The sequence below is a fragment of the Scophthalmus maximus genome, chromosome 7, assembly GCF_022379125.1.
Source record: "Scophthalmus maximus strain ysfricsl-2021 chromosome 7, ASM2237912v1, whole genome shotgun sequence".
Taxonomy (NCBI): Eukaryota; Metazoa; Chordata; class Actinopteri; order Pleuronectiformes; family Scophthalmidae; genus Scophthalmus; species Scophthalmus maximus.
In genome coordinates, this window is record NC_061521.1 from 26047501 (window position 1) to 26070148 (window position 22648).

The following is a 22648-nucleotide window of genomic DNA, read 5'->3' on the forward strand; positions in this document are numbered from 1 at the left end:
ACAGTGGTTAGCCCCCGCCCTCGAGTCCCCAGAGGGGCGGAGCCTGAGATGTGTCGGTTGTGTGAAGTCGAACTCACCATGTCACTGTAGATCTCATCGGCCAGAATGGGAACGCAGTGTCTGGAGGCCACTGGGACAGAGGAGGAGAAGAGGTGAGCTGAGTGATGAGTGTGTTTGTTTCACGCGTCAGTCCAAAGATCTGCGTCTCACCTCTCAGGATCTTCTGGAGATGTTCCTTGCTGAAGACGGAGCCGCACGGGTTGGACGGATTGGTGACGATCAGACAGGACGTCCTCTCGTCGATCAGGCTCTCCATGTGCTGCAGGTCGACCTCCCACGACCTCTCTGGCTGCAAGCCGAGCACCAACAGTACGTCAGGATGACGGCGGAGGCTTTGATATACTGATACTGAGCAAACTGAGGAAAGTGAGCTGCAATTCGCACTATGGCCACAAGTCCAAAGATGGCTTCAAAACCCTGTGTTGTGTTTTGCATTTGGTCCCAAAAAAATGACGGGATGAGAGTAATATTCCTGATTTCCAACATTAAAGTTAGAAATTCTGAGACTTTACGAGAAATAATTGTATTTACAGGCAGTGGTTAATCCAAGGAAGTTAATATTTAGCAGTAAGGAAAATGTTGTGACTGTGAAACCAGAACCGGTTACGTTTGACTGGATGAACCTAGACGCAGGACACGGGATGAAGATGCACAAAATCTCATACATTTTTGCGTTTTCTCCCAAATTTCGGACTCGATATGAATATTGGAGAAAAAATAACAACTTATTTTTCTTGAGTTTTTCCTCAGAAATTTGTGACTTTAATTTCAGAAATTCTGAAGTCCACTCGACTTCAGAGAATATTCAAAAGTCTTCTGTCTATGACTATTGAAATGAATATTTCACTCACCAGCAGGTTGTAGAACTTGACCTTGATGCCCATGGACACGGCCAGAGTCTTGTACAGGGAGAAGCCCGGCGACGGGACCAGGATGTTGTCGCCCGGGTTACACAGGACGCTGATCGCCAGGTCGATGGCGTGACTGCAGCCGCTGGTCAGGATCACATCCTGGAAAAGATGCGTTCGCTTTTAGAGAACACGGACACTACAGCACGTACATTCGTACAGACGCCAACGGCGATTAAAGGCCTATTTGTTATGAGCATGATATTATATTCGTATTGTGTTTATTACCTCAGACACAGAGGTTATGTTTTCACCCCTGTCCTTTGTTTGTTTGTCAGCAGGATTACGCAAAAACTACAGAATGTATTTACACAAAACTTGGTGGAAGGACGGAACATGAGCCAAGAAAGAATCCATACAATTTTCTTGCGGATCCAGGATAGATTTTTTTCCCACTCTCTTTAAAGCTGCAGTGTGTCATATTTAGAAGAACTTATTCACAGAACTTGAACATATTGTCAATTGTGGCGGAAATCTTGATTTCCTGGAGAAATGAACGAATAGTCATTCAAATATAACAAGTTTGACTACATGTCATATTTAATTGAATCAAGGTCAAGAGTACAGAGTCTGTTCAGCTGGTTCAGAGGTCGGACCCAGATCACACGGATCAGACGTCTTAAAGAGCCAGAAACCAAGAACGTTGGCCTCATCAACCCTGAGTCCCTCTTCCCAAATGTCTACGTCGGGTTCAATACGGTTGTTGAACCGAACGCTCCAGAACACGTCGCGCTCACGTTGAATTTTCAGACGCTGACGGAAACAGGAAATGGAATCAGCGGTGCGCCGCCATAAAGTGTCCCCTGTCGGTCGCTCAGTTTACCACCAGATGTGTGTGTGTGTCTGTGTGTGTGTGTGTCTGTGTGTCTGTGTGTGTGTGTGTGTGTGTGTGTGTGTGTGTGTGTGATTTTGTGCCGATCCAAATAAAAATCCGTGATCTTTTCGTGCAGATTTGTTTCTCATCACTATGTTGTGATTAAACGTTGTAATGTGTGATTTGGTTTGTGTATTTGATCAAAGTATCGCTCTTCAACAATGAAGATGATGATGTCATGCTATGATGAGGCTCGGTTGAATCTGAGGCCTGTCGGGAACTTGGTGGACGTATGATCTCTTCACCGAGCGAACTTCTGTAGTTGCATCAATCTCATCCGCTCACAGTTTGGTCACGATACACTCGTGGTGTCACTGTACGACGGTGAGTTCAAACACTGCGTGAGGTGTGTGAAGAGAGAGAGAGAGGGAGAGAGAGAGAGAGAGAGAGAGAGAGAGAGAGACAGAGAGAGAGAGAGAGAGAGAGAGGGAGAGAGAGAGAGAGAGAGGGAGAGAGGGAGAGAGAGAGAGACAGAGAGAGAGACAGAGAGAGAGAGAGAGAGAGAGAGAGAGAGAGGGAGAGACAGAGAGAGGGAGAGAGAGACAGAGAGAGAGAGAGAGAGAGAGAGGGAGAGAGAGAGAGAGAGAGGGAGAGAGGGAGAGAGAGAGAGAGAGAGAGAGAGGGAGAGAGAGAGAGACAGAGAGAGAGACAGAGAGAGAGAGAGAGAGAGAGAGAGAGAGAGAGGGAGAGACAGAGAGAGGGAGAGAGAGAGAGAGAGAGAGAGAGAGAGAGAGGGAGAGCGAGCACCTCTGCCTCCAGTGGCGCCCCGTGGCAGCTGTAGAAGTTGGCCACTGCCTGTCGGCTCTTCAGATAACCTGCAGGTGAACACATCGCCCAGTCAGTGGAAACATCTGATTGCACAACATCACCGACTGTCGGCAAACGGACAGAATTTCTCAATATGAGCGTCAATAAAAACGCTCGGCCGTAGATCGTGGGGGTCGGCGCGACTCACCGACGGACGGAGCGTAGCCGTTGAATTTGTGCGAGTCTATGGCGTCTTTCATGGCCTGAAGCACCACGTCGTCGGTGGGCAGGTTTCCGAACACGGTGGGGTCCCCTGGAGGAAGTCAACACGGTCAAAAGGTCTGGTACTGTAGACCTCACGTGCATCCAGCATTTATAAGTACGTGAGAGAGCGGCGCTGTTGCACAGCCTGTTGACTTATTCCCTAACAAATGGACAATGGCTCCTGATCTCACCTATAGAGAGAGCGATCATGGGTTTGTCCCGGTTGGGGGTGAGCTTCATCTCGTCCACGATGGCCCTGATGGGGTTGAGCGTGTTGTTGGCCATCTCCGACGGCTTCACCTCCCACCGCTGCCGGCGGCTCTTGGCCTTGGTCGTGTGCATTGCTCCGTTCGTGCCGACGTGGCCCGTCCCGACGTGGCCCGTCCCGACGTGGCCCGTCCCCACGTGGCCCGTCCCCACGTGGCCCGTCCCCACGTGGCCCGTCCCCACGTGGCCCGTCCCGACGTGGCCCGTCCCGACGTGGCCCGTCCCGACGTGGCCCGTCCCGACGTGGCCCGTCCCGTTGACCGCCGGGCTTCCGCCCAGGGTTTTGCTGTGGAGCGCAGATTTGCCGTGGACGCCGTTCCCGTTCATCTGAAGCAAGTACGACTTGTTGTCCATCCTGGAACTGAGAAGTTAGAGCAGGAATCCGTTTTTGTGATGGGAAATTCATTCACTTCATTTTAGATATAGTTTATTAAATCTGGACATAATGTAGACAGTTACACATAACACTACTTAAAATACTAATGTATTAATAATGTAGGTATCAATGAAGAAACAAATCCAATAACAGCCTATTAAATATTCCCATGTGCCACATTCTGCATATTGAGTATTTTTTTATTTGTCATACTTATTTTGTTGTTAATAATTCTCTAACTTGATTAACATTTTTATTTTTTGCAGTGTGGTTTTGCTTCCCTCGCTTTAACTATAAGATGTGAAGTTTTCAGCTGCAAAAAACTGCGTGAGAATTACAAATTCAAATGTTCTTACTGAATGATTAATTTAGTAAGAACAAGCCTGAATTAGTTTAGCACCAAATCAGCAAACTGATCGTGACATATTTCATCTCTTGAGGCACTTTACAGAGTCAACTCCAAATGTTCCGACGTGCACCGAAACAATATAACACTCATTTATGGAACTTTCTTAGAATTAATTCTGAAGGAATTTTACATTCGACCAAAATTGCTCATGCATATTGGAAATAAATCCCATTTATTATTTTCTTTTGCAGATAAATTGAGCTCGTCTCTTAAACGGACTAAAGACAATTCATCAGTTCACATCCGCGCAGTCGCACAACGAATTGACGCTCGTGCAAAAAATAAAATAAATACATAATTGACAAATATAAAAAATAGTATAAATAATAACGTAGAAAAATAAAAATGAAAACATGATGAAACAGCTGGGAGCTCACAACATGTTACTCATCAAGCAACACATTTTGCAATAAATGTCACGTAACGCATGTAAATATGATGCAATCAGAGCTGAACTTACCTTCACTGAATATTCAAAACAAATTGTCCGAAAAGAAAAAGGAGAAGCTGCTCTGGAGCCCGGAGGATGGAGCGGGCCGCTTTATAACCAGAACCTCGAAGATGGGTGTCGAACCCGGCGCACGTTCCCATTGGCGGCGGTCGAGGGCTGCGTCACACTCCGCTCTTACATCACCGACCAGAACCAAACCGCCTCGAACCCCCGGACAGAGGGGAGGATGGGGGGGGGGGGGGGGGGGGGAGGAGGAGGGAGGATGGGGGGGGGGGGGAGAGAGGAGGGAGGAGGAGGGAGGATGGGGGGGGGGGAGGGGGGAGGATGGAGGAGGGAGGAGGATGGGGGGGGGAGGAGGAGGGAGGATGGGGGGGGGCTGCGCGTCTGTCTGCCGCCGTGCGTCATGCGTCGTGCGTCGGAACATTTGTTTTGAGTCACATTGTTTGTTTGGTCTGTAACAGATGCTGAGGGAAACATCTGGCTGACAAACTGACAGATGTACTTAAAACTACCACAAAAGAAAATGACAGAAATAATATTGGGCGCCTGTAGCAGTTCATGGGTCACAGTCAGGTCCGACCCTCGGCTCCTTCCAGGGTCGATCCATAGATCCGGACCCACGACGATCCGCCTCAGAGGAGTCGGCTGTCCGTGTCCGGATGGTCGTGGTCATGAAACGGTTGGACAGCTGTGACCTTTGACCTGAGACCTGATCTCTCCGACGCTGGGCTTTGTGATTTGTCTCTGTGGACTGAAGGTGACGTGTGAAAGGTCGACGACACTTTCAGCCACATCTTGTGATCCATCGTTGATTATCGAGAGATATTTCATCATGTTTTCCCACCAAATGTCTGCTGAGTCAACTCCATATGAACGACAGTGACATCGTTCAGACGTGGACTTTGCTCCGTACGTCGCTTACGTAAACATCGATTCCGAAATGCTCGGGGAACTTGGAAACTGTGTCATCGGCCGCCGCTCGTCTCTGCGTCGCTCGTCCTGAGTTACTTATTTCCGGCGGCCACGATGACACACTTCCACCTCCGGGTCAACCCCACGTGTCGTGATGGTGGAAGCATCTCCGTGTTTGTGTTTTGGATCTTTTTGAGCCTCTCGCCAAATATCGTGTCATGTTGTTTGAAAATTCAATAAACAGGACAAATATTGGCTTCGACGAAGCGCAGTGAGGATTTGCGTCGTGTTTTGTTGAAATGCAACTCTTTACCTTCACATCACATCCAGTGGAGAACAGAGAGCCGCCTGATTGGCTGAAGCTTGAGGGCTGGTCACACTCAAACAACATCTGTGGAAAACTACTGCTTCCATGATGGCTGGGCTGGTCAGTCCAGCTATTTTTCTTCTTTCTTCTTCTTCTTCTTCTTTCCTCGGCCGTGGGCTTCCCGAGCTCGGCATCAGCTCAGGTTACAGTAACTTAACGAGGAGTTATGTCAGTGAAGGTGGAGGGAATGTTCTCCTGGGGGTCGTAAAAGCAAGAAAAACTCAAGGGCAGCATAAGACATAACTCGCGACACAGACTGTAAAATGATACAGGTGATTTCTCGGGATCAGGGAAATATTGTGGAACTCTTCTTTGTACCTTTGTAATTCGATTACGTGGACACCGGACACGTTCTGGTTCAGGCTGTTGACAACAACAACAACTTTGCTTTGTTGTCCATGTTCACCGTCTGAACATCTGTTTGTGTTAGCATGAGAACGTTGCTAGGTATCACAAAACAACAGTGTGCAGCTCGAATGGGAATAATTAAGCGGGCACTTGGTAATAAAAGAGACATTCTGACCATTAAACTCTTTCATAACCCAGTGGTTGTTTACACATTTCATTCTGAGCCAAATTAAAATCCAGCTGCTGGTGGCGCAAGAGGAAAAGTCAGGAGATGACAAACATCATTAAGATTCAATATCTGGGAACAGTAATTACTGTAGGCCTTTAGTACATGAGTACTCTCTAGCAGTTTCTACATTATCACACCGGTACTCTGTAATTATTAGTACATTATCACACCATTACTCTGTAGCCGTTCCTACATTATCACATCAGTACTATGTAGTCGTCACTACATTATCAGGTCAGTACTCTGTAACTATTGGTGCATTACCACATCAGTATTCTGAAGTCATTGTACATTATTACATCAGTACACTGTAGCCTTTAGTACATGATTACATCAGTACTCTGTAGCAGTTTCTACATTACCACATCAGTATTCTGTAGTCATTGTACATTATTACATCAGTACTCTGTGGTCATTACTACATTATCACATCACTACACTGTAGCCTTTAGTACATGATTACATCAGTACTCTCTAGCAGTTTCTACATTATCACATCGGTACTCTGTAATTATTAGTACATTATCACACCATTACTCTGTAGCCGTTCCTACATTATCACATCAGTACTATGTAGTCATCACTACATTATTACATCAGTACTCTGTAACCATTCGTATATTATCACATCATTACTCTGTAGCCATTCCTACAATATTGCATCATTTCTCTGTAGCTGTTGCTACATTATCGCACCAGCACCCTGTAACTGAGAACATTATCACATCTGCACTTGGAATAATAACTGCATTATTACACAAGTACATGGTCGTCTTTGCTACATTATTACATGTGTACTCAGTACATATGGGTCGGACCACACCCATCTTCGATATCAGCCTTAATTTTGATTGGAACTACACACCTGTAAAGTGTGACACTGTTGTGCGACACAATTTGTCCACACACACACACACACACACACACACACCTGCCAACTACAGTAGTCATCACACACACCGACTCACTGGGTGAAAATCCAAGCTGCCGCCGCCGCTGGTAAACACGCAGCGTTACGTCAACCTGTTGCTCTTTAGCCGCATTGTGGGAACATGCAACATCACATGTATCTGATGCAACAGTGATACGAGGAAAAACTCAGTAAACATTGACAAGTGGTGCACCTGAGATTAAACAAATAAATACAGGGGATTTATTAATGTTTTCCTAACAACAAGTTGTACTTTAATTAGAATGAAACAAGAAAGGCTTCTGGTAGAACTGTTGGGTTGGTACGGTACTGCTTTCTAAAGAAAATCTGCATTCACAAAAGCAGTTGCTTCTGGAAATGTAATTATTTAAATTCTGATTTAGGGCGTTTTTTCTCTTTGATCGGGATTCGTTCTTACATAACATTTCGATACACGCACAGTTCAACCCTCATACTTTGTACTTTGGTACGTGCCAGTCAACCAGCGCTGTATCACTTTGCCAAGAGCCTCGGTCACTCTGTCCGATGGCACCTGTGCACAAACAGACACACGAACGTGAACAAATCTCCAGGAAGAAAGGTGAATTAATAAGAAATAACAAGACGTATGGTCGCCCCTTCCTTTTGTAGAGGCTAGATTAATGTGCACAAAACACCATGCTGTGGACAGGAAGTTGAATTTATGATTCCAAACCAGACTGTAAATAAAGATGACGGACGACACGTCTCCACTTCCGGACACAGATGCCACCATCTTGTGCCGGTGACGTCATTAGGTGACGGTGGTGGAGTAGAGCCATCGACCAATCGGGATTTAAAAAAAACCTGATGCTGATATATTGGATGATACATATAAAGATAAAAATTGGCTGTGATTCTCAGATCAATTCTCAAGACCTTGTGACATAGAAATGTAATCAAGGCTTTTTGTCTCGTACAGTTTTACCTTGAAATGCATTATAATTAAGAACTGAACACAACCAAATATATAGAACTTCAATATGTCAAATGTAAAAACAAAGACAGATCTTTATCTGCATTGTTTATTCTGACAAATTAAAGTTTTGATATCTGCAAACATAAACGCAGATACGGATATGTCCATTTGTATTGGCCCAACGAGGACTATAACTAACAAGAAACCACAAATACAACCTACCATATAGAACTAGAATTAACTAGAAATGTAAATATGAATGCAGATTTTTATCCTGTACAATAAAGGTTTTCATATCACTACATGAAAGGTTCATATCGAGCGATGATAAACTGCCTAAGAAGGCAGAGTCACAGACGCCTGGTTCACAGAGAAAATGAATCACAGTGCATCTGAAATTAAAGATGATGCACTGGTGAGAACACACACGTGAACATCGTCCGCCAGAAACGGATTATTACGCAACAAAACATGGCAGAATGAATTTGAAACTACGAGAGAGGGTTCTTTAAATTGTCAATCGCAACGTGTAGATTTCATCACAAGAACAAACACTGTAAAGAACGAGGTTCTTTGTCGTTGACTCTTGAACATGTCAAATCCCTTTCACACGTCCCGAATCCAACACTCAACAACACACGTCCTCGGGTCAAAAGCCCCAAACCAGTGTCCTGGTTCCACCTCTCTCCGAGACTGGACGTCCCTCGTGTAAATACACAGGGGCAAACAAGAGGAGGCGCTGTGACCTCGCTGCTGACCTTTAGTGACGTTTGTGCCGCTGTACACACAATACGGAGGCGCGTCGTGTCATTGGACGGCCTCGTCGTAACCGAGCCGACTTTCACTGAGCTGATTTGACTGACTCGGGGCGAAAGGCTCCCGATTGGCTGAGGACAGCAGACGTGACGCCCAGTCGGCGGTTTGTTTAATGTCTGACTGACATCAGCTGACAGGGAAACAGGTGAATGGACATGGAACACAGGACATAGGACATAGGACACGGGACATGGAACACAGGACATAGGACACGGGACATAGGACATAGGACACGGGACACGTGACAGTCCACGAGCCCTATAACTTATAATCATTTGTTTTTGATTTTGGAATCCTGACTTTTACTAAAACCGGACTTCATCGTCTCTGTCTCTGAGCTTGTAGCTTTTTTACAGCAGTTGAAAACAGTTGAAATCACAGCTTACGGTGTCACGTTACATCGTGAAAAGTTTCAAGAAATAACGTGAAACTCTCACATTATAAAAAATGCTTTCACGTTAAATAAACTATTCACGTTATAACAATAAACTTCACATTATAACGTGATACTGATCCGTTTTCATTTTAGTTTTTCGTACAGCTCAATGCCCAATGTCCATTTACAGTCAAACAGACCATAAAGCACTGTATGTGTTAGGGGGCGTGGATACAGTGTGATTGACAGCTGGTACCGTCCAATGGATGCAGGTCGCAGGTGTAACGTGGACGTGCAGTGGACGAGCTCTCAGTCTGGCCACGCCCCCCAGCTCCTCCAAATACAGTGGGAAAAAACCAAGATGGCGCTGATGGGGTGGAGCACCAAATTCTGGGCCCTATACATAAGCAGTCACTAATGCTGATTAAGAAATGATAATGTGTGTTTTCTAATACCAAACTAGCTAGATATCTCCTACTGTATTCAGGTAGTAAAATTTACAGTTAGCTAGCTAGCTAGCATTAGCAGGTGTGCCGATCTCAGCTAGGTAGCTGCTAGCTTGCAGCTCCAGGCTTCAAAATGGCCGCTCACAAACCAACGGGGGACGTCACACGTTTTTCGTTGTTGTTTTTTTTTTTACAAAAATGCTTGAACCAAATTCCAGGAAATCTTGTAGTGGATCCAGATAAACGGGCGGAACCAGGAATTTCTTTTTTCTCGCTCTTTAAAATGGCGAGATAGCGGATGTACGCGCTCTCCGAGCGCCGCTCTAGTTCTCTGTGTGTTTGAGGTTCATTTACAAATGACCCCCCACATTACATGGTCGACGTTTAGATCGGGTCGGTATATCAGCAAATATACGTTTAATGCAGATAGTTATTATCTGTGTACAGTCAATAAATAACAAGAAACTGCAGAACAAAAAATCTGGTATTTTGGTTCAGGGGTATTTTAGAAACATTAACAACAAACACTATTTCAGTTTGTCCACCAGAGAGAACTTGATACTTCATTGTGAAATGTCCCAATTAGAACATACTTAATAAATCCTTACAGAGATTGTCTATGTTTAAAAGGTCTCCTCTTGGGATCCCACATTCCAACACTTTCCATGATGTTCTCAGACATGATTCAGGCTCCATGCGGCCTCGTCCTCCGACAATCGTCTGTTCTTTTTAGTGGAAGGTTTGTAGTCGGGGTCGCAGTTAGCCGAGTCGTTGCAGTCGCCGCTGGAAGAATGACTGGAGTAAAGAATGTTCACGTCAAAAGACGCATCTGAATCATCTTCTGCGTTCCTTTCGTCCTCGTCGCGGTCGCTGCCTTGTGGCTCCAGGCGCCCGACCGAGGATCTGCCCTCCGTCAGGCGGTCACACTCCCGAGCGCTCAGCCGGCTCAGGCCCACGTGGGGCTGCAGCAGCGTGGACCGCAGCAGCGCGGCCTGACAGGGCAGCGACAGCCTCGGCCGGGCCGCGCAGGCGTCGGACACGACGGCCGGATGTTCAGAGTCGAAGGTAGAGGAGGAGGCGGCGGCGGCGGAGCGCGGTCGGGTGTTGGCGTTGAGTGTCCGAGGTTGATCTTTGATTGAGTCGGAAGGGACGACGTGTGGAGATGATCCGGGAGATGAAGGGATCCTGTTAGAAGAGAAAGAAGACGAAGCCTCGGATTGAGGATCGGAGGTCGAGGCGTCTTGTTCTGAAGGTCCTGAGACGCCCAAGTCGGACGAGGTGGTCGGTGAACGTCCGGAGGTCGCGCGAGTCCGTCTGTGCTTCCTCGAGAGTCTGGAACGAGACTGTCGGGTTCGTGTCTGACCACCGGCGGTGGCGGAGGCATCGTGAGATACAGGAGATGTGCACGTCGTGTTTGGGGGATTTGTTGGGGCCACGATTTCCAACCGATCTACTGAGGAGTCTTTGTTCACGGAGGTGCAGCAGTGAGGAGGAGAGGTTGGTCGCTGAGGACCGGAAGCAGACGCCTTCATGGCGCGATGGGGTGTAAAGGTGGGGAGGCTCCTTCTGACGGAGGCGATGTCGATCAGTCGGACGACCGGGGACAACAGGTCGGGCAGCAGAGAGTCTCTGGACCGGGGCCGAGGAAGAGCGCCATCGCTCGCTGCCCCAGAGCTCCGCTCGTCTTTGGGGTTCGACCGCTCGGGCGCCGGGGCCGCCGCCGCCGTCGGAGGACGGGTGCCGGTCTGTGAGGGAGGACGCTGTTGGCCGGAGGGACATGGGACGAGGTCAGACGGGGTGAGGTCCTGCGACGATGAGGACGTGGACGAGGACGACGGGAACAGAGGAGGGGACGAGGACTCCTCTGAACACTCGTCGGGACACTCCTGCAGGATGCTCTCCACCCATCGCTGGTGTTTGGAGCAGAACTGGGGCGAGGAGGCGCCTTCCCTGCTTCTCCCATTGGTTTCCTCCTCCTGCTCCTCGCCGCCCTCATTCGTCAGGTGACGCCTCCCAACATCTCCAGACACTTCCTGCGCAGCCTGAAACTCCCGGGGAGTCGCCAGAGTCTTGCCGTCGGGCGACTCGAGGCTTTGAGCCTTCGAGGAGCTGCAGCGCGGACCAGACCGAGTGAGTGGAGAGCTTCGCTCTTCAGTCTCTCCGTGTTCTGACGACGGAGGAACAACGCGTGGACGACAGGAAGCTGAATCTAAAAAACAACGGGAAGCATTGTTAGCATCAAAATGAGAAATGTGTTGTGGGCGAAATATTAACAAATCTTTTTTTGTGCAAAGACGGAATAACATGGGACACACGTAGAAAAAGACAAGTAGTTACTTGACTCAGCAGTAGAGTGTGTGTGTGTGTGTGTGTGTGTGTGTGTGTGTGTCTTACCACAGTGCAGCAGCTTCCTCAGAGTTGTTGCTATGGTGACAGAGTCCGAGGTGATAACGTCCAGCAGCAGCTTCTCCTCCTCGGTCACGGGACTTTGCTTCTTCAGGATCTAGAGCGACACGTTCACACGTATGACGTCAACATCGCAAATCGACGGACATTTCCTGTCGCGATCAAACGTAAAGTCAAGCGTTGACATTTATTCATGCTTCTTGCTGACCGAGAGGTACCCTGTGGCCACTAGAGGCGCTATGGAGCAATTTCTTTTTGATTAGTGTTGATTTCGTGACTGAAAACACACACACACACACACACACACACACACACACACACACACACACACACACACACACACACACACACACACACACACACACACACACACACACACACCTTGTCGACGAACGTGTCTCCAGGTAACGCCGCCTCCAGCTGGTGCAGATAGTGCAGCAGCCGGTCCTCCACCTTCTGAGCGTAGTGTTCACCGTACTGCTTCTCCATCTGATTCTGAAACACAAGACGGCGTCTGTCACGTCATGTGAACATGTACTTCTACAGACTTTAATATGTATATTATATATATTATTAAAGTGTATAATCTTACAGTGCAGACAGTTTGGGTTCATTATAGATTCCAAAAGCTAGAAAGTAAATTATAACAAAGTGCAATGTTATCAATTTATGGTAAAATTTAAAAAAACATGATAGAAGTTTCTATAAAAACATTTTTCAAATCCACAACGTTAATCTCCATTTGTCTTTTTACTGTTTGACCAGTTGAACTTTTAATATCTCGACTTCCACAAGTTTCTGTGAAATTTATAAACAATAAATCATTTAGAATAATTTTCTACCCAAAAGGTTCAGAGATGATTTAAATCTGGTTTGGCCACAAGAAGAAAGAATGCGATCCATCATTTGTCTTCATATTTTAGATGCTTGGACATGAACATGGACAGATTCATCTTCTGGATCTGTGGCGCCCCCTGCTGGAGAGAAAAGGAGCCGGGGGCTGAGGAGGAGCCGGAGGTCAGGTTGTATTTTTACCCTTTTTACCTCAGAATAATCTGCGAGTTTGTCCTCGTCCATCGCCAGAGCTTGTGCCAGAGTCCTGAATTCCATGTTGTTCTTCCTCATGAGGAACATCTGGTGTTGGTTCTGTTCCGAGGAAATAAAACACAGGATGTGACATCACACTCAGCTGGACAACGGCATCTCAACTCCATGTTTGTTTGTTTGAGTCACAAATCTATATAAAGTGTACGTTCATTTAAATACCGCAACAGATTATAGCTACGTAAAAAGATCTCCAGACGACGTCCCACAGAATTAACAATGTCTGAAGTTATCCCATCACACTCTCTGAGTTATAAAATATTTCAAATACTCATAAATCATCACCTTATAAAGTTGATATGACGAATGTTAACAAACAGATGCAGACGTGAGCGTCCGTTACCATGCGCTGGCAGAATCGTTTTCAAACCCTTGTGCGATATTTAAAAAATATGGTCCGAAAATCACGCGAGGCATTGCTAAAAAACAACATTTTTTCCAGGTAAACTTAAGCTTAAATAGATCGAAAAAACTGTCATAATTATTACATGGTGGGAATGACATCACATATATTAGTAGTAATGCATTAACAGTTGTGACCAATAGGATGAGAGACGCGAGTTACAGCTTATTTAAATCAAACGGCCATTCGTCATCATATGGTTTCAATAACTATCACGATGACGTCTTCATGAAAATTAATTATTACAATTATTTTTTTTTTAAAGAATGAATTGATGAGAGCGATGTTAGTAAGTGAAAACCAAAACAATGAGCTAAAAGATGCTAAAATGTCCTGAGGAGTTCACAGAACAAGCAGAGTCATCACTACAAGAGGCCCCTTTCAAAATAAAAGCTCACAAGGGACACAAGTCTCAAATTTCACACTCACACACTGATCCTGATACAGAGGCAGTTTACTCGGGAAGAACTGGGAGATTTTGCACACGGTGTCGACCATCCCTCGACGCTCCCGGAGCATCCGCATGACGACCTGACGGAGACGAGACAAACAGACGCAGAGGACATTTAAGAACACCGCTTTCAACTTTCACCTGCTTTTTGAATGAACCCACGCCGCCGCCTGTCCGTGTGCGTTACCATGGTTTTGAGGCCGAACAGGATCTTCATGTGTTTGATGGGGGCCACCAGTCGGGGCAGGAGTCGGTACGTGGCGTCCAGGAAGCTCACGACCTTTTCAAAGTGCCGCACGTCCCTGTTCTTCACGATGCAAAACACACGGGCGGAGGCGACGCGGAGCCTCCACGAGTCCTCGACACTGAGAGGCTGCGAGTCCACGTCGGGCCAGTCCTGAGGGTCCACCACTGGGAGAGGGAGGGGAAACAGTCCTGTGACTTGAGACAATACAGATGTTTATAGCAGAAGTCATCTCAACCAACTTCTAGTCAGGCGACGCAAAGTAGAACAATGACACACACACACACACACACGAACACACACACACTCACACACACACACACGAACACACACACACTCACACACTCACACACGAACACACGAACACACATACACACACACACACACTACATGTCACAGGACGTATGTCTTCTCATACAGAATATAAACGTACATGTAAACAGTCTGTTCTGTACAATAACTTAATAACAGACAAATAACTATGAATCGATCAGTAGGGGGGTCGACCGATATGGCCTCTTTCAGGGCCGATACTGATATTGATTATTACATTGATTATTGATTATTACAGATATTTGTCTGCAGTTAAAAAAAAAAGTGTGAAAAGCCTCAAAACAAAAGTTGAATTCACAGAAGCTTCGACCTGAACACAAAGAGCAGCGAGCGACTGAATCAGCAGGTTATTATCGTTATGAAGATGAAGAAACAAACAGAACCTGGACGACACATTGATGAGTTCAGAGTCGCGACTGATCTCATCTCTCGTGATCGTTCGAGCCTCTGATTAGGAATCGACTGCTAAATGAAATGTGAGGACGAAACTAAACATCCTCTTGAGGTTTAGAACTTTCTTTCTTTTTTAACCATTTCTTGAAACGAACGATAAAAACGATTAACAAAATGAATCATGATGTTCAGCCCTAAAATAACTTTGTGTAACAGTGTTTATGGTCCCTAACAAACAAGCTCAGCGGAAGTGAAGCACAACCTCGTCACAGTGTTGTTCACATCATCATCATCATCATCATTATTATTATTACTTTCATTATTATTATAAACCAATCACCGACCTTGTTGGATGTCCATCATGTTGTGGGCCCAGACGTGTTCGATGATCCACGCCGGTAACCGGCTGTTGTCTCGTCGCTCCATCATCAGCTGACGACGCGGGAGAAAACACCGGTTCTCCGCCGCGGGACCTTTTAAAAGGCCGCTTCAGGGGCCGGGACCGGGTCTCCCCCCGCACCCCCCTCAGCCGGCCGGACATGTACCGACAAGTCGCGGACGACGAGGGTCGTCGAACATCCCAAGTTTAAAAACTTGTATCGTTTGAAAACGTTTCAAACTACTTCCGTGTCACAGGCTTTTATTGTGAAGGTCACTGACCCGGAACTACTTGTCCTGCCCGTGTTGTGTCCTTCCCGTGACAGCGAGGTGGATCTTCTTCACAACAACGTCAGGTAACTCAGGTACACATCAGCTTCAGATGAACAGAATCACAATTCATTTAATTTAAACACTGTAAATGATTCTGCCGGACTCTTCGCAACTTCCTCCTGAGTCCTGAGGCGCCGGCGGCTGCTGAACGGGGCGCGCCTGTTTCGTAGCACCAGGTCACCCCGTCGGCGGCGTTCAGGTTACTGCTCGGCTGGAGGAAGAACCTGTACTGCTAATCGACAAAGATATACATATATATGTATATATCTATATCTATGTATAGATCTATAGATATAGATCTATAATATAGATATAGATATGGTTTTGTTCATACCTTCATGTGTATTCACTGTTCACTCAACCATGATTGGACCAAAAGCAGTCACCTGACATGCAGTCGGAAGAACAAAATAATGGATGAAATATATACAAAAATATTCATCCTGTTCTAACTTTGGATAGAATAATAATGAACACATAGATTTTGCTTTACTCACTCATAATAACATAGGGGCTCTCTTAACTTTCTTAGGTGTCTTTGGAATGGCAGGTTCGTCGGTCTCATGAAGGTGAAATGGAAGTTAGTGTTTATTACAGGAGCTCAATTCATTGAGGAGATTTAGGACAAAGGGCCACGACCTTATAACCACACTCAATATTCTGAGTCAGGAGAGATTTTTCCCCGACAACAGATGAAATGTTTGTCTGTCCACACATATAGTAGCGTCACACTAAAGGAAAGACTGGGACCTGAACTTGAATGCATCACACTATCATCAGTGATTTCATCGTGACGCGATGAGGAACATGAAGTAAATAAACTTCCTTCTTTTTGTGTGATGTCCCGACAGAACAGTGCTTCGTCCGCCTGATGCAACGCGACCTCCCGCTTGCCGCTGCACCATGAACGTCAGACCGTGTGCGTCTGTGCTGCTGCTCTCTGCGACGGGGTTCAGAGTCTGTGCATCCAGGGCTCCTCGGTGCAGAGCTCTGAGTTCATCAACAGCAACGACGTCCACTTGTCTGTCAAGTATCTCACCGGTGTCCTGCAGACGCTCTTACTGCAGGGACGTCAAGGTGCGCTCGTACCTCCACTACATAAAACACAAGTTTATAGGCCCTCCCACTCCGCCGTACAGCCACATCTGCCAGGTCGGGGACCCGGTGCTGCGTTCACAGGCCGCCGACGTCGACCCTGCAGCTATAACAAGCCCCGAGATCCAGAAAGTCATCAGCACCATGGTGAAAGTGATGCGCAAACTGGAATGCGTGGGACTCAGTGCGCCTCAGCTCGGGGTGCCGCTACGCATCTTTGCCCTGGAATATCCCGAGAGGATGTTGCAGGAGAGTTCGGCCGCGTCGCGGGAGGCCCGCGGCCTCTCCGCCCAGCCGCTGAGGGTGTTCATTAATCCCCAGCTGAGGGTTCTGGACGGGCGGACCGCGCTCTTTCAGGAAGCCTGCGAGAGCATCACGGGCTTCTCTGCCACGGTTCCTCGCTACGTCTCCGTGGAAGTGTCCGGTACGTAACACGGAACACACGCAGAGCAAAACCGGGAAAAGGCAGTAGAAGAAACCTAAAATGGAAATTGCTAACGCCTGTCCGCATGTTTGTCGCGTCCGTCTTGTCCCGTCCTGCAGGTCTGAACGAAAAGGGTGAAGCGATCACGTTCCAGGCGACCGGCTGGCCGGCTCGAATCCTCCAGCACGAGATGGACCACCTGGACGGCGTCCTCTACGTCGACCGCATGGACAGCAAGACCTTCGTCAACATCCACTGGCAGAAGCACAACGAATAGGAAACGGGACAAATTCACTGGACAGACCGAAAAACATCCTCAAACGGAAACTGATTACACGGAGTGATTTGAATTGATCTGATCGGCCAGAGCTGTGTTGGTGAAAACTAGGAAAATGCTTGTCAAAAGGTTTTTGTCTTGGGTGTAAATACATTAAAGTTATTAAACTACGACTGTTTGATCGTTGTATTTGACGCGTGTGACCCTGATGTGATGTGGCCGTGGGGCGTTCAGGACACGTCCGGGACATGAGCGGGCGAAACCCTGGAACAACACAAGTGGTTGTCGTGAATCGTGGGGCTGCTGAATGCAGGCTGTGTGTATTTGATCCTTCTCTGTTGTTATAAACTTATTGAAATCAAAGCCGACATTTGCAGTTATGTAATGTCCATTTTTAGATTTTTATTTTCCCAAATCGAAGGTGCTGACATTTGGAGCCTGAAGAACAGAAACTGTGCCCGTCCAAATACTTCTGGCCCTGACGGTCTTTACGCTCCACCTCTCTCTATATTGGTTTTAGGGCTGAAAGAATGAATTGATTAATCAGTCAAAAGAAAAATAATCACCTACTTTGATCATTGATGAATCATTTTTATGCAAAAATGACAAAATATGTCGCCTCTTGTTTCTGGTTATTTGAATTTGTGATGGCGTTGTTTTCTTTTAAATAGTTTCATGACATTTTGTCAAACCAAGAATAATCAATAAATGTAACAAGAGACAATTGACATTTTGACCCTTTTACTCTGCAGGCAACAAATACAGAGGGAAACAGACTTTTGCACCAAAGTTACATTTAAGTGACTGAAATCACGACTTCCAAGTCTCAACGATACACAAATACTTGCGGTGATGATGATGATTATCAATGTGGTCGAGCACAGACGAGTCTCACAAAGAACGGACCGGGCTGCACCGACCATCGATCTGCTGGAGGCTCCGGATTGTTTTTTAAAAACCAATCAGAGTCGTCGTGGGCGGGGCAGTAGAGCCATTTGAAACCAAAATACACTTTTGGAAAATTCCGCAAATTATTCCTCAGGGTCCGTTAGCTGTCGGCTCTGTGAACAACAGACTCAGCCCTGGCTCTGTAAATTGAAAAGCAAAGAATGTTGCGGACGCTCTCCAACACACAAAGAGACGCGCCAGCGTCAGGCGCCACGACTCTGGCGTTTGGCCTCGTGGTTAGCGCGTCGGGTCTCACGTACCCGACCAGCGCGGTTTAAATCATCGGCAACAACGAAGAGAGAGACGAGCTTTCTCCAAAATTACTTAAGTGATTTTAAAATAGAAATAATCAGCAAAACTTTCCATTTTCAGCTTCTACGTTGCTCTTGTTGTTTCCAGAAGGTTGATCCTGAAGCTCGGGGAGGAGACGCCCGACCGTCTCAGAGAGACTCGGTTCTGCGTGTCGGCGTTGAGTCAAGGCAACGTTCGGATTCGATTGTTCTTGTTTTAGAAGATTTTTTAAGGCACTTTGGTTTCACTAGTTGTGCCTTTTTCATTAGTGCAACACTTCTCCGGTGCGAGTCACACGGAGGACGACTGGTCAAACGTTTGGCCGCAGACGCAGACAACAGGATTCCTGTACCAACAGTCGCGACAGTACTCGTTTCCACAGTATCTGCAGAGGACCAGCGGCTTCCTGGCGCACGCTTTCCCGCAGACACACACGCCCAGCGGTCGGACCGTGTGGTGGACGTGGCAGTAGTCGGCGTCTCGGCAGGAACTCGAGTGGAAGACGCCGCAGCTGCGACACAGCACCCGCGGGTCCAGGCGGGCGAGATCGCAGCAGTCGTGGTAGGTGAACGGGTGAAGAGAAGGAATCGTGGGTCCGGGGTCGTTGTCGTCTCGCAGAACCAATGAGGACATGGCGGCGCTGCTGCAGCCGGCGGCGAGCGTCGGCGATGCATTCGCGTCGCTAGCTCTGAGACTTTTTTCGCTCTGTAGCGACACCACTCCCGATTCGCTCCCTCCTTCAGTCAGATCATAGAAGGTCACCACGCTGTGGACCAACAAACAGTTCTGCAGCGAGGCACAGGTGAAGCCGTGCAACGTGTTGCAATCGACACAGTGTTTGAGATAAAGTTGGGCCAAATCGAGGCAGCTGCAAAAGCGGTCGGCTTCGCTCTCGCAAAGCCCCGTCGCTTCCGACCGCAGACGGACGGACCGCGATCCCGAGTCGGCATCGTCGAACCTCGAGCCCTCGCCGGGGCGTCGGCCTCGCCCCTTAGACTCCCCGACGGCCGCCTCCGGAGGAGACGTCTTCGCCAGCTGGCAGCTGAGTGTAGAGATGCAGACGTTCTCTCTGCCGGGCGGCGAGGCGCATGACGAGGAGGACAAGGACGTCAATCCGTCACTGTGTGTTTTGACGGCCGGGGGAGACAAACTCCTTTGAGTCGGCCAGGGTTTGTCCGCCCTGGCACCCGCGGCCACCCGCCCCCCATTAACATGCTCGTCTGTGTACAGATCCATGTCCACGTCAAACGGCTCTGTCGGCGGCTGTTTGACTTTCAGCGTCTTCTTGGCGTTGTCCAGGGCGACCTGTGGACACGGACAGACAAGAAATGGTTTGAATGTCGGTGGCGCCCACACAGCTCAGATCACGGACCGAGCTCTTCTTCTACTGTTCTATTACGGCCGTGTTACAGTCGGCCCACGTAGCCTGTGGCGCCATCTTCATCCCAAACGTACCTGTAGGGAGTTTCCTCTCTGCCGCTCCCTCACCACGCTCAGCTCCCACTGCGCTTCGCCGACGTGCTTGCCGAGAGCCGCCTGCATGAGGCGACACTCGCAGCGGGCCAGGTAGAAGGCGCAGGACAAGCGCAGCAGGTCGTCCAGGGAGGCGGGACCGATCTTCAGCGCCTGGAGGAAAAGCTGCTCGCGCCGCGCCGCGCCGGGCTCGTACCCCAACAGGCCGAACAGCTTCTCCGCCTGCGGCATCGACAGCACCGGTCGGATGTGGTGGGTGAACATGCCGGAGTACATCTGGAACACAAAGGGTGAATCAGGAAGGCGTCATATTAAAACATGAAGATTTCTGGTTCTGTCTGAGTTTATTTCCAACCAACCTTGACGACTTTGTACTCGCCCCTCCAGGGGCCGAGGTACAAGTTCAGCGCCGCCTGCTCCAGGACCTCGAACGCCTTCGCCAGGCCCTGCAGCCCTCCTCCTCCTCTGGCCTTGACTTTGCCGCCCCTGGGTGCTGCCGTCACCTTCGCTGCTGCCGTCACCTTCACTGATGCCGCCGCCGCTTTGAGCGACTCCTCCATCACGGCGAGCGGATCCAGACCCAGGCAGTGCGTCTCCTGCGCATCTCCGTCCCTCAGCAGCGCCTCCACCCGCGTCCACAGCTCCTCGTCTCTACACGCCAGGCTGGAGCCTCGTTCCACGATCTGCTGCTCCAGGCTGCGGTCGTAGGCCGTCACCAGATCTCTGGCTCGCTGCCGGGAGTCGCTCGTATCCGTCATTCTGGCCGAGAGGACACACAAACAAACGTGACGCTGAAACGGAGCTCGAGATTGTTCTCGTCTGCCTTCACGTGCTCGTCGGGAAGATCCCCCTTCCCCACTGGTGACGTGGGAAGTACGAGAACGTCACGTTCAGGAGCTTTGTTGTCGGAACAAATTGAGGAATTGACAGCAGACTGTAGTGCATTTGTTATGGATAGAACAATGAATGACATTGATCTATATCAAGTTTAGTGAACATAGATTACAGATTAAAATTACGTACACAAGCAACAGCCGCTAACACTTGTTGCACTGTTAACAAATAAAGAATTAAGTACCATGTTTCTCACGGATGTGTTAAGAAGAATAAGTAAGAATTATTATTATAATATTGTGATATTATTGTGATCATCCAACTGAGCTTCAACAAAAAAATGTGAAAAAAAGAGAGAAAAAAGATTTAGCTTCATAAAAAAAACTGTGCTCACAAATCCAAAAGTGAAACAAAAAACCGTTGTATTTTGTGTTTATTTATTGTAAAATATACATAATATATAATTCTATAAATATAGAATTTTCCTGTTTCTCAGCTCCAGTTAAAGAATAAAAAATATGAGAAGTTACTTTATGAGTCAATATTTTCACCGACCACATCAGTTATGAGACGTTAACATTAGCTTATCGTGCTAACACACTAGCTACATGTAGCTTTGTGCTACTGTAGGGTAACTTATCTTTGTTGTCAATCGCGGGAACAAATTCCATATGAATATGCGCCTATTTAAAACTGTCTTCCCGTTTTGAATTGTGATTTTAACATAACATGTCCCTCGAAAAGTTTCAGTGACGCGAGAGATTCTTCTGACATGAATCCACCAGACATCGAGAGTAGAAGTTTCACTAACGGAGGTAGATCTGTGTGAAACCACTCCGGAAGTAACGTGACACGTTCCTCAGAGAAGCGCAGATTTCACCCGAGGGAGAAGTTCTGTGTTGTTCCAAATGAACCCCGAATTAAAGTTCGACTCCAGAGGATTCAGCATCTGTTCTGGTTCTGGTCCCAGAGAAGATCGTATGTCGCCGACCTTTCAATCAACACATTTCCGAACGAGATCTGGAGTCCGGAGAAAAAAGGCTAAAGCTAACGTTCCCCTCGCAGCTACAGGGGGGCCGCGGCAGATTGACAGGATACGCTTTGATTGACAGAACACACACTCACACACTCACACACTCTCTCTCACGCACACACACACACTCACCTGCACCTGGATGTGTCGCTCAGGTGATCGTCAGTGAATCATGAAGCTCGTTTCCGGCCGCTGCGCCGCCGATGGTCGCTCGATTCACCAGCGGAAAGTAAACATTGTCACGTGGCGCGGATTTCCCCCGCCTCGGACCGGTGGGCGTGGTTCGACCCACCGGGACGGACCGGCGGGGCGGGGCGGGGCGTGTGGGCGATTCTTATAGTTTCACCTCAAAACTCTACGAAGGTTACAGATAAAAATAGATTATTATTATTATTATTATTATTATTATTATTATCGTATTATTAGTAGTAATAATAATAATAAAAATAATGTTATATAATAGTGTTATATTATCACTGAAGGTCTAATGACATTTTTTATTATTATAAC

The 22648-nt window shown here is 47.6% G+C and overlaps 4 protein-coding genes across 9 annotated transcripts in view; 1 reads left to right on the top strand and 3 right to left on the bottom strand.

The window, feature by feature from the left end:
- Positions 1 to 4514, bottom strand: part of tat (tyrosine aminotransferase) — a 13841-nt gene extending 9327 nt beyond the window's left edge. Inside the window, exons 1-7 of the mRNA XM_035643430.2 lie at positions 4366 to 4514; positions 3045 to 3481; positions 2798 to 2902; positions 2590 to 2657; positions 912 to 1070; positions 211 to 349; positions 78 to 130 (exon numbers count right to left, since the gene is read on the bottom strand). Coding sequence (XP_035499323.2) covers positions 78 to 130; positions 211 to 349; positions 912 to 1070; positions 2590 to 2657; positions 2798 to 2902; positions 3045 to 3474 — 954 coding nt within the window. The 5' untranslated portion in view covers positions 3475 to 3481; positions 4366 to 4514. The remainder of the gene's footprint in view (positions 1 to 77; positions 131 to 210; positions 350 to 911; positions 1071 to 2589; positions 2658 to 2797; positions 2903 to 3044; positions 3482 to 4365) is intronic.
- Positions 4515 to 10112: 5598 nt separating this feature from the next.
- On the bottom strand, positions 10113 to 15528 carry LOC118315354 (flocculation protein FLO11). 3 transcript variants are annotated; one of them, XM_035642589.2, is made up of 7 exons: positions 15397 to 15528; positions 14270 to 14523; positions 14061 to 14162; positions 13169 to 13270; positions 12506 to 12619; positions 12113 to 12221; positions 10113 to 11927 (listed from the first exon to the last, which is right to left on the bottom strand). In XM_035642589.2, the coding sequence occupies exons 1-7, from the start codon at positions 15479 to 15481 to the stop codon at positions 10393 to 10395; spliced, it is 2301 nt and encodes a 766-aa protein (XP_035498482.2). In that variant the 5' UTR covers positions 15482 to 15528; the 3' UTR covers positions 10113 to 10392. The 3 variants fall into 3 exon arrangements, with proteins under 3 accessions (XP_035498482.2, XP_035498483.2, XP_035498484.2); XM_035642590.2 differs by having other exon boundaries at positions 14270 to 14493; positions 15397 to 15519; XM_035642591.2 differs by lacking the exon at positions 15397 to 15528 and adding an exon at positions 15043 to 15326 and having other exon boundaries at positions 14270 to 14493.
- A 114-nt stretch (positions 15529 to 15642) lies between these two features.
- pdf (peptide deformylase, mitochondrial) lies at positions 15643 to 17732 on the top strand. 2 transcript variants are annotated; one of them, XM_035642594.2, is made up of 3 exons: positions 15643 to 15786; positions 16615 to 17282; positions 17402 to 17732. In XM_035642594.2, exons 2-3 carry the CDS (start codon positions 16667 to 16669, stop codon positions 17557 to 17559), a joined length of 774 nt encoding a protein of 257 aa, XP_035498487.1. In that variant the 5' UTR covers positions 15643 to 15786; positions 16615 to 16666; the 3' UTR covers positions 17560 to 17732. The 2 variants fall into 2 exon arrangements, with proteins under 2 accessions (XP_035498487.1, XP_035498488.1); XM_035642595.2 differs by having other exon boundaries at positions 15662 to 15795.
- A 551-nt stretch (positions 17733 to 18283) lies between these two features.
- spata2l (spermatogenesis associated 2-like) lies at positions 18284 to 22417 on the bottom strand. 3 transcript variants are annotated; one of them, XM_035642592.2, is made up of 4 exons: positions 22271 to 22417; positions 20631 to 21030; positions 20254 to 20547; positions 18284 to 20103 (listed from the first exon to the last, which is right to left on the bottom strand). In XM_035642592.2, the coding sequence occupies exons 2-4, from the start codon at positions 21027 to 21029 to the stop codon at positions 19090 to 19092; spliced, it is 1707 nt and encodes a 568-aa protein (XP_035498485.2). In that variant the 5' UTR covers position 21030; positions 22271 to 22417; the 3' UTR covers positions 18284 to 19089. The 3 variants fall into 3 exon arrangements, with proteins under 3 accessions (XP_035498485.2, XP_035498486.2, XP_047189255.1); XM_035642593.2 differs by having other exon boundaries at positions 22277 to 22377; XM_047333299.1 differs by lacking the exon at positions 22271 to 22417 and adding an exon at positions 21350 to 22214.
- Between the last annotated feature and the right edge of the window lie 231 nt (positions 22418 to 22648).

Coding starts and splice junctions, on each gene's coding strand:
- LOC118315354 (XM_035642589.2), bottom strand. CDS start 15,481: ATGATGGAGCGACGAGACAACAGCCGGTTACCGGCGTGGATCATCGAA. Junction 13,271..14,060: donor CTCTGTATCAGGATCAGTGT/GTGAGTGTGAAA, acceptor TCCTCGGAACAG/AACCAACACCAGATGTTCCT. Junction 11,928..12,112: donor GAGGAAGCTGCTGCACTGTG/GTAAGACACACA, acceptor GTTGTTTTTTAG/ATTCAGCTTCCTGTCGTCCA.
- pdf (XM_035642594.2), top strand. CDS start 16,667: ATGAACGTCAGACCGTGTGCGTCTGTGCTGCTGCTCTCTGCGACGGGG. Junction 17,283..17,401: donor CGTCTCCGTGGAAGTGTCCG/GTACGTAACACG, acceptor CCCGTCCTGCAG/GTCTGAACGAAAAGGGTGAA.
- spata2l (XM_035642592.2), bottom strand. CDS start 21,029: ATGACGGATACGAGCGACTCCCGGCAGCGAGCCAGAGATCTGGTGACG. Junction 20,548..20,630: donor GCGAGTACAAAGTCGTCAAG/GTTGGTTGGAAA, acceptor TTTGTGTTCCAG/ATGTACTCCGGCATGTTCAC. Junction 20,104..20,253: donor AGAGAGGAAACTCCCTACAG/GTACGTTTGGGA, acceptor CCGTGTCCACAG/GTCGCCCTGGACAACGCCAA.